A 15,874-nucleotide genomic window follows, 5' to 3' on the forward strand; every position below is an offset into this window, starting at 1 on the left:
TGCTGCTGACATCTGGACTTCTTTCTTGGGGTACCGTCCCATTCTTGGTCTATTGTGAATCTGTGACCCAAGACTGGGGAATGGGCAACAAAGCTACTAGTTGGGATCTCTCCCCGTCTCCGTGGCCACATATGGGTCCTATGGTATCCTAATGAGTCTGGGACCTCCCCTTGCCCCCATGCACAGCCTCTCCCTGGGAGCTAGAGTGCACACCCATGACATACTCTTGCCCTGACCTAGTCCCCAGACCTCGTCTCTGTCTCCCCATGCTGACCTGGGCTGAACAAAGGAGTCATTGTGACTTTTTCTGGGTTTCCCCATCGAGATTCAGTCTGGTGCATTTTCTAGTTCTGGGAGTTTTGTGGATTGCAGCCTGGCTGCCCAGTTTTTTGAGAGTCCGCCATCTTGTACTGACAACCAGGTGGAAGTATGGTGGCCCCACAGTGCACAACTGTAAAATGAGAATAAGAGCACCCATGTCACCAGTTTATAAATGTTTATTTCCTCTCCCTGGAGGGACTGGAAATTGCTTAACACTGAAGGTGATGCACGAGCTTATTCCTAAGACTGTACGAGACAGTATTTGTTTCATGATCACTGGGTGGTGCGCCATCATATCTTTTTATTTGTCTAAAATTTCTCCAACACCAGTAATCTCCCAGTGATATCATATGACGTGGGCCCCATCAAGGTCTCAGGAGAATTAAAATGACAAACCAAAGGACAGTGGAAAGCAGAAAGGTGGGCATGCACAGGCTGCGGCAAGCTTCCAGGGGCTTCAGGTGCGAAGGGTGGTGAAGACATGACTGGAAAGAGAGAGGATTCCCGTCATGGAGTAGGAATGAGAAATAACAGACAGCCTGAATAAGGCATAGAAGTATCTCCAAGATATTAAAAGGAGGAAGACCTTCCACTCCTTGGAAAGATTTACGAAATACTTAGAAATATTTTATTTTCTGAAAACTGATAGTGAAGGATCCCTCTCAGAAGAGAGGTGGTGGTCTCTGGGTATAAAGCAAACATTTGCAAATATGGCCAATGTGTTGTATGTCTTTTGCTTGGCTATGCTTATTAAAGGGAAGGTAAACTTGGGGAGAGGGAGCAAGAAGGAGTAATAGGGATGCAAAAAAAAAAGGCCACCAATAAAACACTTTCAAATAAAAAGAAAATGGGGATAAGACTCACAGGGAAAGAAGGGTGGGTGGGTTGCAGTGTATGTCAATGAATGGAACACACACGGATGAACTCACAGGTCCACCAAGTACCAAACTCCCAAATTCCCCACCCACATGTGCTAATGAAGCATATGGAAGCTACTCATTCTTATTATAGGTTTTCCCAATTCCATTATGGAGAAACACTCCTGTGTCAGCTTGGTGACAGTGGGCAGGAACAGATCTCCCCTGTGAAGGTGTAATAAGGGAAGGGGCTTATACAATGAATGGTCTGACAAATGCTGCTCAAACATTTTAATTGGAATTTTTCCATAATAAAATACACCTTTACTGAGAATTTCAGAAAAACCATAGATAAACTCTAGATAGCTACAGAATACTAGTGAGAAAAGAAGTTCAATACATGGTATCTTTAGAGAAAAAAAAGTAGGAATGACAGAAAAGTCTTGACAGAAGGAGGCATTTTTGTTTGTTTTTTTTTAAGAAGCATCAGAGAACAGAAATGTGTGTCTCACAGCAAGTGCCTAGCAGATCTGAAAAGGGCACTTAGAAAGGTAGGCTTTCTTGGAACTCACTTAGCAGGAATGACACTTAGCTAAAAAGCTGGGATTATTAAGGAAAGCAGAGCATATCAGCACATAGACACATTCAATAACCTTTACGGTTCAATAAGAGAAATAAGGCTGCTCTTTGTAAGCGGAGTATATAAGCTCTAAAACGTCAATTTTATAGGAAAATGACATAAGAAGAATCAGGTCTTCCACTGTTCTTTATCAAACTTGAAAGCCAAAGGCCTACAGTAATTCCCTTTCCAATAAGACCTCATCAGATTGGAACTAAAACTGTCAAACACATCTATTTTTTTTTTTTTGGAGGCAATCGGGGTTAAGTGACTTGCCCAGGGTCACACAGCTAGTAAACATCTGATACTGGATCTGAACTCAAGTCCTTCTAACTCCAGTGCAGGTGTTCTATCCACTGCGCTGCCACCTAGCTGCCCCTAAACACATCTATTTACACAGAATAAAGGGGAAAAAATCACCAAGGTCAGTTACACTACAAACACATGTTACAAATATACAGAACTCAGGGCTTCTGATGAGTTACGTATGGGATTAAACCAGTTTACAGGACTGTAGCATCTAATTTACGTACATTAAATAAGGATTCCATGTTCCCATAACCCAGACATTCCAAAGCCCATCCACTTTTCTCACTAATACAGATGGCAATCTATTTGCTTCACTGATTCCCCTGGGCCCCTCTACAATCACTTGAAATGTATTGGCACAACCATCAGATTTTCCAGAAAATCCTCTTTCGGTAGAGCACGTAAGCAATGATGACCCAGAGGGAAGTGGCAACCAGGTTCTGAGTCAAGTGTTCCTTATGAGACTGGTAGTCCTCCATCTTCCACTGGAAAGGGAAGTAGTTCTCAAAGACCTCATGCCCAACATATACCAGGATGGAGTTCATCCCTTAAAAATAAATTTGAAAAAGAAGCTGTCAGCTCCAATGCATTGTTCCAGAACCATGAGCTAGAAATAGCATTCTGCTTGTCTGAGACGTATAATACCATACAGGATGCCTCAAATGGATGGTACTATGCATTATTTGGCAGACATGCTTTCCCCCATAGGAAGCCTCAAAAAGAAACTAGAATGATGTGTTTTATAGAGATAAAACGGAGTAATTGAGGGGGAACCCAGATGTGTGATTTCACTGGTGGAGGGAACTGTCATTGGGAGAATCACCTTTACCAGTGCAGACTCATACCTACTCTGCATCTTTTACTCCTAGAGAGGTATTTGGAGAACTAACAGGTTAAGTGACTTGCCCAGGGTCACACAACCAGCATGGGCCAGGACTAGGACACACAGAATTACACTACAGTGAAACCAAAAACTGATGGAACTGGAAGGGTCACCTGAAACTATTTCATCCACCCCTCTCTGCACTTAAGCCAAATCACTGACCTATTTTATTTCTGCTTGGAACGCATGGCTTCATTAATGAGTGGGAACTCTCAGTATTGAAAAATCCCTCCACCTGTGCAAATCAACAACTCATTTGTAACTTAAAATCTTAGAGACTTGGAGTAACAACCAGGATACAGGGATAGGTGAGTTGCCTGTGACCACCCAACTGGCATGTATTAGAGGCAGGATTAGAAGCTGGGTCTGATTGCAATGCTGGCTCCTTCTCCACAACACCACACTGTCTCTCCTAGGACTACCTTGTTCTCTGGTAAAACCTTCTGGTAAAAGTATTATTGTTGCACAAAACCTTGGAAATCAAACCAAATATATTATCAAAAGGCTGATCTCTTCCAGGAGGAACAAAGCATTAGAGCTATTCTGACTCTAGATTCATTGATTACAAGTATATGTCACTGGTCACAGACACCTCTTTTTCTAGTCTCTTCCCACAAAGACACCCTTGTTAGCTTTCCATACACAAACAAATCTTAGTTTTACAGAGTAGGTTCACCTCTAAGCAGGCTTTTTTGCTGCTAATCCCTCCCTGCCCCCTTCATGGAAATATGCCCAGAGTGGTTATTGTCCCATAGGCCTCAAGCTGTGCAACTACCATCACAGGAAACCTTTGCTCTGGGATGAATTGGACTGACCTGGGTAAAAGAAGGGAGCTCCAGACCACAGTCTAGCCACATCCACCAAGAAATACATAAACAGGAGTAGAAGGAAAGCAAAGAAGCTGAGGGTTGTCACATAGGAGAGGGACCTGCACAGGTAGGGGGAGAAAAGAGAAAGGCATTTAGTCATCCACAGACTACAGCATATTGCAGTATAATCCATTAAAAGGATTAAAACAATATTTTGCTTTCCACTTACCAGAGATTTTTATTTACTGGGATGAAGCCTTCATTTTGAGAAAATTTGGTCAAAACACCTGAAATAACACCCTGTAAGAAAAGGGGAAAAAAAGGACAAAGTTTTACATCTGATGTGAGAAAATAAAATTTATACTACAAGCCAAAGAGACACTGTGGAAACGTCCAATATGTTTCCAACAGAAAAAAATATCTTTTAAGATGCTTACTGTAATTACTGAACTCTTTATAACAAAATAATACTTTAAAGTCACTCTAAACAAGTTATGGTATATGAATGTGATGGAATACTATTATGCTATAAGAAATGATGATGGGTGGGGAGGACTTCAGAGAAACCTAAGAAGACTCATATGAACTGATGGAGAGTGAAGTGAGAGACCAAGAGAACAATTCATACAATAACCACATTGTTAGGACAAACAACTTGAAAAGACCTGGAAGCTCTCATATTGTTTGCCTTTACAGGGGGTGGGGGAGCACCTGGAGGGAGAGAATTTGGAACTCAAAATTCAAAAATTAAAAAAAGTTTAAAAATAAATAAATAATAAACCAGGGGGAGAAAGACTTGGAAACTGACCAACACAATAACCAAACACAATTCCAGAGCACTCATGCTCAGCCCCTGACAGAGGTGATTCTGAGCGCAGATGGAGACATTTTGGAAGGAGATATGGCCAACGCAGGGATTTGTTTTTCTTGGCTCTTCATGTTTGTAACAGTTTTGTTTTTCTTGCTTTCTCAATGTGGGGAGAGGAGAAGTGAGGGAAAAAGAAAATAGATCTTTTTTTGAAAATAAAATTTAATTTAAAAATTAAAGTCATTCTGTTGACAATATCTGATTCACCACTGTGAGCAACATTTATGTGAGAGAAATGGAAGAGGACAGGAAGCCTGCCCTCCCACATCCACACACCCACAGTGGACAAACAGGACAATGATGGAACAGTGTTTCCACAAATTCACTTTGCACATGCAATTCTAGAACGCCACATTGGCGAACAGCCCCTGGCTTTAACACAACAGCTCACTTTTCTTATTCCTGTGCCTCTCTAATGTGAAGAAGTAAAAAACTTCTTTCATTAAAAAGGAAGTGTTTTTCTATAAATCTGAGTCAGGCCACCTAATTCAGCAACGATTGCTTATCGCTACAATACAAGTAACACAGGGAGCCTGGCGGGCACTAGATGCGTAGTGGACAGTTACTAGGAGATATTTCACAAGGCTTTCTATGTGCACACATCTTAACATATATTTCATTAATAAGAGGCTGCGCAGTCTTGTAACCATGAACTGGCATTGAAGTCAGAAAATTTGTTCCAGTCCTGCCCCAGACACATACTGGTTGTGGTAAAACAAGCAAGTCATTTACCTCTCAGCGGACTTCACAACTCCCCAAGACTGTACATTACAAAGGAGCTGCCAATCTACATTAGTGCAGGGAGCTTCCAGAAGCAGACAACTCACTATTAATGAAATCAAAAGCCAGACTTTCCCTACCCTCTAACTAATGATTTTCCTAATTATTTTCACATTTCTATTCCATTCTCAAAGACCAGGTGCATTAATTGATGCAAAAATTTTATTTTTAATTTTATTTTCATCCTACCTCTATTTTCTGTCTCACAAATTAAAAAAAGGACACAGTATCGGTCAACAGACACAGCTTGGTCCTTCAAGATATTCTTAAATCATGGTCCTTTTAAGCATTGATGAAAACAAGCCCCAAATCAATCACTTACCAACATGGCACTCCACAGAAGGAACCGAAGCAGGATCTGCTTGTGCTGGTCTTTGTAAAACAAGAGGATTTTTCCAGCCTAGAAAAGAAACCATCACTAATGATGCTGTTCAACCGTATCAAGCTCTAAGACTTAACAGAATGCCCTCACATATGTGATCCCCTGTGACCCTCAGAACAGCCCTGAGAGGCAGGCAGGGATTGGCATTATCCTCCCCAGCTCTAGAATTATAAGAACCCAAGCCTTCTGATTCTCAAGCTGGGTCTCTTTTTGACTGCATCACACTACAGTGACCAAGACAGCACTGACATATAGTTATCTCTTCCCCATTGTGGGGATTAGGGACACTGCCCCCATGACCTGAAAAATCCATGTAAAAATGTTTGGTCCTCCCTATCAGAGAAATCTAAATTTTTTCTTTTTCTTTTATTGGTATTATTTGATATTGGTAATATTTGGTATTATACACTATACTTTATGTATCTGAGTTTCTAAACTTTTTCTGTATCATCTGCTGGCCTTCATGTATCATCTGTAGCTTCCACAAAACTCCCCCAAAATCCCCATTTAGCTTCTTATGCCAACCCACAATGTACTGAAACTGCGATGGGGAAAGTCACAATGTGGAAGGGAAAACTGTAATTTCCCACAATTTCTTGAAACAGTGGAGTCTAGCAAAACAAACTGCTCTTTGGTCATATCAAAAAAGAAAAGTATGTCTCAATCTGCTCTATATCCACCACCAATCAAGGATGGAGTCTAAAAAAGGGCATAAGAGCCCCTGTCTTTAACCTAGCTTTATGTGAGGTTAAAATTAAATAATTAAAGTAAAGTGCTGTACAAACTAGGTTCTATGTAAATGCTAGCTGCTATGATTATCACTATTTTAAGAAATGTATTTCAAATATAACTAGTATCCCTTGTAATCCTGGGTGTTTTGTTTCATACACTGAAAACCATGATTCTGAGAAGGGGTCTATGGGTTTTCATAAAACATAAAAAAGGCTGAAAACTCTTATCTAGATTAAACATTTCCCTAAAACAAGAAGATAAAACATATGGATACAATACTGTGTAAAACAGTACGCCTAGAGAAAATAAATCTTTGTTAACTGAGGGAAAAACTTACTACAATCATCTAGGAAAGAAATAATGAAATTTTAAAGAAGTGAGTTCTTTAGGATGGAGGCAAGCAGAGTGGAAAGAATCTGCTGGGAAAGTGGGATATAATAACCATGGGACGGTAGAGATGAGAGAACGAGGAGACAAAGATGACTGAAGCTGGGTGATGAGGAGGATCATGGTGTCTTCAACTGAAAGAGGGCAGGTTTAGATTGGGAAGACAGGTCCAACTTCAGATATGAAGTGATGGTGAGACACCCATGGACAATGTCCAGCAGGCAGCTGGAAGTGCAGGGACGTTACTCAACGAAGACATTAGGAGGTGGCTACATAGGTCCAGAGACATCTTCGTAGAGCTGGTAACTGAACCCACAGGAAGTGGAAGAGGTCAACAAGGGGGAAAATGGAGAAAGAGAGAGAAGAGGGACCAGGACAAATCTTTAGGGACACCCATAGCTAGAGGGCAAAGGAGATCCCTAAGAAAAAGTCAAGTACATAGGAGATCTCCCAGAAACGTGTCTAGTAACATGAATTTCTCCTGATCCAGTCATCAACAAAACCCAATGGGTAGGAAATTATCTGTCCAGATTATCAATGATATTATCAAAGATTATCAAATTATCAATTACCTTTGTGTCTATGACAACTTTTTATCCATGAAGAGTATGCAAAATTCAATAATATTAAAATAATAAAATAAAATTAATTAAATTAAAATTAAAAATGCAACAGATAGTAATATCTGCACCTAAGGTCAGGAGAAGTTGAGTTCAAATCCAGCTTCAGACACATCATTCACATCTCTGTGACCCTAGACAAGCCACCTTACTGCTTGTCTGCCTCAGTTTCCTAATCTGTCAAACAGAGATAACCACAGCACCTACCTCTCAGGGGTGTTGTAAGGATAAAATGAGATAATATTTCTAAAGCCCTGTGTAAACCTTACAACACTATATAAATGCTATTAGTGTTATTTATCATTACTGTTAAGTCACTTACAGTCCTGATGGCCTAGATAATTCTGACTATAAATTATAGGTAAATTACTGATCTCTACTAGCAGAGGGAGTTTCCAGCCTCGGAATTTCTTATACTGATGAGCTCAAAAGACCACGCTCTACCCCACCCACTACCCTGAAAAAGGAAGCACTAAAATGGAACGTCATTTCAATTCATAGAATAAATATTAAAAAGGCTTTTCAAAATACACAAATGAAGCATCCTTAGAGGGGAAAAGCTCCCTGAAGTTTATTTTGTTGTTTTGGTTCACTTGGAGTGCATTGTTTTGGGAGAAAATAACATTCTAAAGAAAAATCCTACCTGCACTCCTAAAAATGCCATCACAATGGAGTTGATAGTTCCCAAGATTCCCTCTGGATCATAGGCCACTTTAGTATGGTAGAGCACCTAGACAAGAAAGGCAGAAAGAAGGTGAATGATGCAGGCAGGCACATATACACATATACAACACACATACAGGAAATTAACATATAAGCCCAAGAGTCACAACCCTGATGGATGAACACACTGTTCTCAAAAGAAATGCAAACTGCTAATAACCATATGAAAGATTACTCCAATTCACTAATAAAAAATGTAAATCTGAAAAATTATGAGAATTCACCTCATGAACAGCAAACGGGCAAAGATGACAAAAGATGGAAAAAAATCAGTGCTGGAGGGGAAGAAAAAGACATGTATGCTAACATACTGCTTGTGAAGCTGTAAATTAGTCCAACCATTCTGGAAGGCAATTTGGAATTATGCTTAACATCCAAGGAAGGCATCCCTCCTCAGAGAGCCCACCACTAGGCACATACCGCAAGGAAGTCAATGCAAAAAGAAAGTCCCCATTCATGTACAGTATAATATTTGCAGAAGCATTCTGCACAGTAGCAAAGAGATGAATATAAAGTTGGGAATATCAATTGTTGTTGTTTGGTCATGCCCAACTTTTCATGACCCCATTTGGGATTCTCTTGGCAAGTCATTGGAGTGGTTTGCCATTTCCTTCTCTGGCTCATTTTACAGATGAGGAAACTGAGGCAGACAGGGTTAAGTGACTTGCCCAGGGTCACACAGCTAGTAAGTGTTTGAGGCCAGATTTGAACTCAGATCTTCCTGACTCCAGGCTGGCACTCTATCTACTACACCCCCTAGCTGCCCCATCAACTGAAGAGGGACTCAACAAAGAGCGGTACATGAATGTAAGGAATGCTATGGTGTTATAAGAAACGATGATTGGGTTAAATCTAGAAAGGCAGAAAAAGACAAAAATTGACGCAAAAGGAATAAGCTAGGCTTAAAAAATAAATGGAAAGAATGAAAAAATTAAAATGAACACTTCACATACAATGACCAAAAATGTGTCTTCCAAGTACAGATGAGAAAATGCAACTCCACAAACTGTCAGTCACAGCTAATAGATGGTTGATATTATTGGCCTGCTTTTTTTCTCCATTTCTTTTTTTTTCCTTAATTTTTGTTATAAGAGATGGCTCTTCTGGTAGAGGCAGAGGCAGGGACATATGTGGAAACTGAGGTGATATTAAAAAAATCAAAGATTAAAAGTGCCTCTCCCCAGGGGATGTGCTTTAACCTAGCTAGACACAGGGGTCCTAAACAAAGTGTCAATAAAACAGCTTCAGGAAGGACCCCAAAGACCCAGTGATGAAACTTGCTGTGTACCTAAGATAGCAGAGAGTATACAGACCATAGGTAAATGTTAACCTACTTTACTTTAACACAGAGGCCTAAGAAAACATGGCACTATGACGGTGCTATGGCTACTTCACCTAATAAATTCCTAAGGTTCATAAGCTTAGCTCTGTACAATCTTCATGACACTATGCTCTCTCTCTCTGACTTATTAAGGCCAGCTTAGCTTAGCTGTTAACATTAGGATGAAATGATCAGAGAACATTTACCAGTAACATGACCTACCACGCTCTATATCTGACCCACTGCTGCCTCACTTTATAATCCAATGGTTTTTAAAAATTCACATAAACAGAAACAACAAGCGACAAAGCATAGCCCACAATTAAAATGAGCCTCAGTTCAGTCGTCCCACGTTGGATGCAGGTTGCTTTCAACAAATCCCCTTTTCACCTTCCCTTCCCTTCTTCAAGGATGGGTTAATTCACTCACATTAGGAGATGGGTGCTGGTAGATGTGGTCTTCTCCCAGAAGCAAACGATCGATGTAGCCAGCAGCTCCTCCCGTACAATTTGGGTATTTCCCCAAGTCTCCAATACCACCAGGGCCAAGATAACCCCTGGAGATTGCAAAAGCAAATTCTTACTTTATGAAACTTCCCGAAAAATAGCAAATAATAGATACATAAAATAAATAACAAATATTACATAAAGGCTTGAAACTAAGGGATCAATTCATAATAAATAAATTCATAAATTTATGAAACTACATAATGAAAGGAGTTATGTATGAAAACAAGCCTTATAGACCGCTCACCCACAGGAGGGCACTTCAACTGCCTTGGCCTCAGTTTTCCCATTTGTAAAATGAATGCTTGTTAATGGACTGAACTTTTCTCCCATCACAGGAGCTCAGGAATCAGTTTTATATTAATTCAACAAAGAGCATTTATTAAGCACTTACTGGGTACCAGGCACCGGAGATCCAAAGATAAAAACAGAAAGAGAATCTGCCCAGAAAGCACAACATGTCTAAAGATGAATAAATTCAAAGCAAGTGAAGGAGGGAAGACAGGGTGCATCAGGAAAGGCCTCGTGAAGGAGGTCTTTACTATTACTTCTACACTGTTACTAAAGCTGACAATTCCCAGTTCCAAATGGCAACTGGAAAAGGGCTGAAACATTCCTCAGGACGCACTGCAGGTGCCTCTCTAGGCCTTTTACATGGTGGGGCTGGAGGAAGAAAGATTCTCTTACCAAAAATAGCTCTGATAGAGTGAAAGTCCTAAGACACAGGGAAAAATTGCTATCATGTCATGGCAGGAATGACAATAACTGCTACTGATAGTGCACTTTAAGGATGTGAAGGGCTTTCCTGAATGTTTTCTCATTTGAGGTAACACTTCTGAGCTTCACCACCACCACCACCACCACCACCGCCACCACCACCACTACTACTACCAGTACTACTACTAGTACTACTACTACCCTCACCATCACCACCATTGCTAGTAGTAGTAATAGTAATATTGTTATTGCCCAGAGAGACAAGTGATTTGCCCAGGGTCACCTAGTATCAGAAGCAAGATAAAAACTCAAGTCTCCCCCCAAGCCCAAGTCCAGGACTCTAACCACTATGCAGCTCTGCCTCTCCTTTTTAAAATCTCCAAAAAGTAAAGGAAGTATTTACTCACGTTGGGCAGCCAGGAACTGGTAACAAGAAGGTCACACACACCCAAATGGCTTCCAACATCAGAATGAAAATCCACTGTGGCCAGTAGGAGATGATATCCTGGAAAAAAGAACAGGGCCTCTGCTATTGTGAATGCAGAAAAGGAAACAGGATCATCTGGAAAAATGAGCTTCAGACAACATTCTAGGCAAATGCTCTACAAATCACTGACCCTATTTTGGGGCGCTGAAGGAAAAATGAGAGATGAATTCCTGTGAGTTCTAAGTTGGTTCTCTTATGAAGAAGGACAATGAAAATATTAAGGAACATCCATAATTTCCAAGAACAAGCTAGCCCTCGGTGTTGTTTCTTCTAGCTTCCAGCACATAGAGTTTACAATTACAATTTCCTAAATGGAATTACACAAGTAAATAATGCACTTATGAAGCTATGCTACAAGTTGCAAAATATTTAGCCACACAAATAAGTTAAACCATTAAAACGCCACAAGTAGTAGTGGCCAAAAACTGGAAGTCAAGGGGATGCCCATCAATTGGGGAATGGCTGAATAAATTATGGTATATGAATGTAATGGAGTACTATTGTGCCATAAGAAATGATGAACAAGAAGACTTCACAGAGGTCTGGAAGGACTTATATGATCTGATGCTGAGCGAAAGGAGCAGAACCAGGAGAACTTTGTGCACAGCAACGACCACAGTGTGCAAGAGTTTTTTCTGGTAGACTTGGATCTTCATAGCAATGCAAGGACATAAAAAAAAAAAATTCCCAATGGTCTTCTAAGGCAAAATGCCTTCCACATTCAGAGAAAGAACTATGGAATTCGATCACAGAATGTAGCAGATCATTTGTGTGTGTGTGTGTGTGTATGTGTGTGTGTGTGTATGTATTATGTTTTGGTTTGTTATATGATTTCTCCCATTTATTTTAGTTCTTCTAACACAGCATAACTATAATGAAAATGTATTCAATAGAACGTATGTGTAGATCCTATGTAGAATTGCATGCCATCTTGGGGAGGAAGCAGGGTGGACAAGTAAGGGGGAAAATAATCTAAGTTTTATGGTAGTGATTGTAGAGCATTAAAAATAAATAAAATGAATATATTATACAAAAAAACCCCACTACAATTAAATTCCTATGAAACATCCTTGGTGAGGGAGAGGGTAGGAGGCAGCTGGTAGATCCAGAATAAACACCACTATGCCTGCTACTTGCGACAACTAACAAACCCATACTGGGTCAGATCAATTTCCTATGGAAAAGTGATGGCTCTCAGAGGCTGGGCTTCAGACCTGTGATTTCGTCAGTGAAGGGAATACTCAGTGCAGAAACTCCCTCCACTAAAGCAGACTCTAATGGTCTGGGGTCACTGACAGGGTTGAATGAGTTGTGTCTAAGTCCTGAAACCAAGGCTGGTACTCTAGATACCACCACGCCTCTCACGAACTGTTTGCCGAGTAACATAATTTCAGTGTACACTGAGATACTTTCAGCTTTATTCCAAGGTACAATAGCTAAGTAGCTGACAAGATTATAATAACAACTGGCATTTATGTAGTTTGCAAAAGCCCCTTACAAATATCATCTTGTCCTCACAACAACCCCGGGAAGGAAGTGCCACTGTTATCCTCATTTTTCAGAAGGGAAAACTGAGGTTAAGGGGACTGCCCAAGGTCACATAGTTAAGAAGCATCTGAAGTTGGAATGAACTCAGGGCTTCCTGACTCCAAGTCCAGCACTCTATCCAGTTACCAGCTGTCTAAGTGTGCAGAAGAGAAGGACTGGTAATCATTAAAAATCAGTCTGAAAGCATGAACGGGCACAGAGAGAGCCCTGGACTTGGTGCCCTGCCTACAACTCTACCAGCTGTGTGGCCCTAGGTAAGTCACTAACCTTCTCAGCCTTACTTTCCCCATCCATAAAATGGGGATAACAACAGAAACTATCATACATGATTGTGGCAAAGATCAAATGACTTTTCTACAGCACTTTGCAAACCTTAAAATGCTATATAAATACTAACTACGTATTACTGTAAACATTAAAAGTTCACCATGAGATGAACCGAGAAAAGCTGGGATGCACGGTTACATCTGCTAACAAGAATCTGCCTACACTGAAGGAGGGGCTGGAAAAATTAAGGAAAGCATCTTTAAATGCCTGCCACATGGTAAGCTCTTTATAAATGCCTGGTGACTGACTGATTGGCTTTAAATTAATGATCAGAGCTCTCAAAAGAAAACAAATATTTTCACCAGAATTGGGATTGCAATAGTTTTCCGGAGGGAGGTGGTCTGTCCAAGAAGCTAAATGAAAATTAAGCTATTCCAACTATTCAGGAGAGGAACCTGAAGATGCAGGATGTTCTTCTGCCCCTTTCCCTGTCTTTGCTCATCTTGGACCAGCTCATCACAGAAGTTCTTCATCTTTTCACCCCCTTCAGTGCCTACTGAGATAGGAGCTGTAATCATCCTTAGGGTGGCCTTTTTTTCTTATACTCATCACGAGCACGGCAAGGGCAGATAACCGAGCATCTTAGGAGGCTTCCTGCTGACGCAGAGCACGTGATGACAGCATCCCTGCCCTTTAATTTTCAGCCTTTCTAAGGAAGACCCTGAGTCATCTTTCCATTCAGCAGCCACTTCCTCATGTCTTCAAGTTTCACTTAGGGCAAAACTATAATTGTACTAATGATGGTGACTGACATAACCACATTCACATAGCTTCTCAGAGTTTACAAAACACTTTACAACTATTATCTTACTGGAGCCTAAAAACAACCACGAGGTAGGCAGTATCATTGTCTCCATTTTACAAATAAGGAAACTGAGGCTGAGAGAAAGGTTAAGTGATTTGCCCACAGTCACAGTATCTGCACAGGCACTTGAAGGCTCATATGCCTGGCTCCTAGAGCAGAGCTCTCTCTATCACCCCCCAGCTAGCTGATATGGTCCAGATACTCTAGAAGTATGTCAGCCTCTTGGTCACTTGGAAAGGGATGTCACACATATAGGACCAACAGTTAAATTAGCATTTAGCTGAAAAACTATGATTCTTAGCAGATTCTGTCTGTCCCCTTTTCTACCACTTAGCCATTGTCCCTACAGAAAGAGGGTTACGCAAGCCTGAGGGCCACCTTGGATTTTCCTTTGCCCCTGCGCCCCCATGGGCTGCCTTGGTCAAAGACTTCATCCCCTGGTAGTTAATCTGCTGGTGATGGGCCAGCCTCTGCACATACAACTCACTCCTTGACAGAAGACACAGGCGATCATTCTGACCCAACGTTTGCAAAGAGGGAAGTAGAAATGCCCACAGGAATACACAGGAAGAACATTAATGACTATGCCTTAAAAGCAGCAGCTCAACCTCTCGGCAGGACTTGGACTAACTTAATAGAGTCACTGAAATGTCATAGACACAAGTCCTCTACACCAACAATGAAGTCTACAAAGAACGAAGGTCTGTGCTCTTAGAGCCTGAACTGTCAGATGAGGTTGGTGGGGACCCGAGCCTAAGAAGAGATATAAAGATACTTTTTTTGTGTGTGTGGTGTGGGAGGGAGACATTGTACATACTGTCAGATTTCATCCATATTTTACTGGATTTTCTTGAATCTTGTTTCCTTTTCCTTTTAAAAAAAATATTTTTATAAGGGATGGCTACCTAGGAAGGGGAAATGGAAAGGGGTACAGAGAGAAATATAGGCAATGTAAAAATAAAATATACCAATAAAATCATCTTTTTAAAAAAACAGGCCCCTTAATGACTTAGCTTTTCTCAGCAACACAATGATCCAAGATAGTTCTGAAGGCCTTAGTATGAAAAATGCTATCTATCCCCAGAGAAAGAACTGGAAGAGTCTGAACGCAGACTGAAGCGTACTTCTTTTGCTTTACTTTTCTTGACTTTTTCTGTCTGTTTCCTTTTACAACATGACTACTACAGATATGTTTTGCATGACTACACATGTATAACCTATAATGAATTGCCTGCCTTCTCAGTGAGTGGAGTGGGGAGGGAGGGAGGAAGGAAGATAAAAACGAATGTTAAAAATTGTTTCCACATGTAACTGGGGAAAAATAAAATACTAGATAAAAGCTAACAAAAATATGCCAACTGAGCAAGAGGTTGGTACGTGATAAGGAGAGATAATACCAAGAAGGTGCTGCCAATGTCCTTTAAAACACAGGTCTGCTATATGACGACAACCACAAAACACTCTCTCCAGAAACGGAGACCTGGAGAGTGAGAGAAATATTAACTACTCTTGGGTGGGATAAACCAATATATTAAAATGACAAGAATACCGATCTATTTAGTGCCATACCAATTGCTACTTTATATTACTTTATGGGGATGTTAAATAACAAATTTTGCCCAGAGGGACAAAAGGTCAAAAATTTCAAGGGAAAGAATGTTAAAAAAAAAAATTTAAAAAAAAAGGAGGGGGCAGAAAGGGACCTAGCAGTGCAAGGCAGTAATTATCAGAACTTTTTGGTACTGGTTAAAAAAACTAGAAGAGTCGATCAGTGGAGCAGATTAGGAAAACAAACAGCACAGGTTTTGAAAAACTCCAAGACTCCTACTTCTAGGACAAAGACTCATTACTGGACACAAAGTGCTGGGAAATC

At 40.6% G+C, this 15,874-nt stretch overlaps 1 protein-coding gene across 2 annotated transcripts in view; it reads right to left on the reverse strand.

The window, feature by feature from the left end:
* Positions 1-203: 203 nt before the first annotated feature.
* HGSNAT (heparan-alpha-glucosaminide N-acetyltransferase) overlaps positions 204-15,874 on the reverse strand; it is a 46,187-nt gene continuing 30,516 nt past the window's right edge. Inside the window, exons 12-18 of one of the 2 annotated variants that reach the window (XM_072635022.1) lie at positions 11,242-11,339; positions 10,041-10,167; positions 8,211-8,297; positions 5,769-5,846; positions 4,028-4,098; positions 3,805-3,917; positions 204-451 (exon numbers count right to left, since the gene is read on the reverse strand). In XM_072635022.1, coding sequence (XP_072491123.1) covers positions 345-451; positions 3,805-3,917; positions 4,028-4,098; positions 5,769-5,846; positions 8,211-8,297; positions 10,041-10,167; positions 11,242-11,339 — 681 coding nt within the window. In that variant the 3' untranslated portion in view covers positions 204-344. Of the gene's footprint in view, positions 452-1,454; positions 2,654-3,804; positions 3,918-4,027; positions 4,099-5,768; positions 5,847-8,210; positions 8,298-10,040; positions 10,168-11,241; positions 11,340-15,874 lie in introns of those variants that run through there. The other variant, XM_072635021.1, reaches the window with a different exon arrangement.

Source organism: Notamacropus eugenii, chromosome 1 (assembly GCF_028372415.1).
Source record: "Notamacropus eugenii isolate mMacEug1 chromosome 1, mMacEug1.pri_v2, whole genome shotgun sequence".
In the NCBI taxonomy this organism is placed as follows: Eukaryota; Metazoa; Chordata; class Mammalia; order Diprotodontia; family Macropodidae; genus Notamacropus; species Notamacropus eugenii.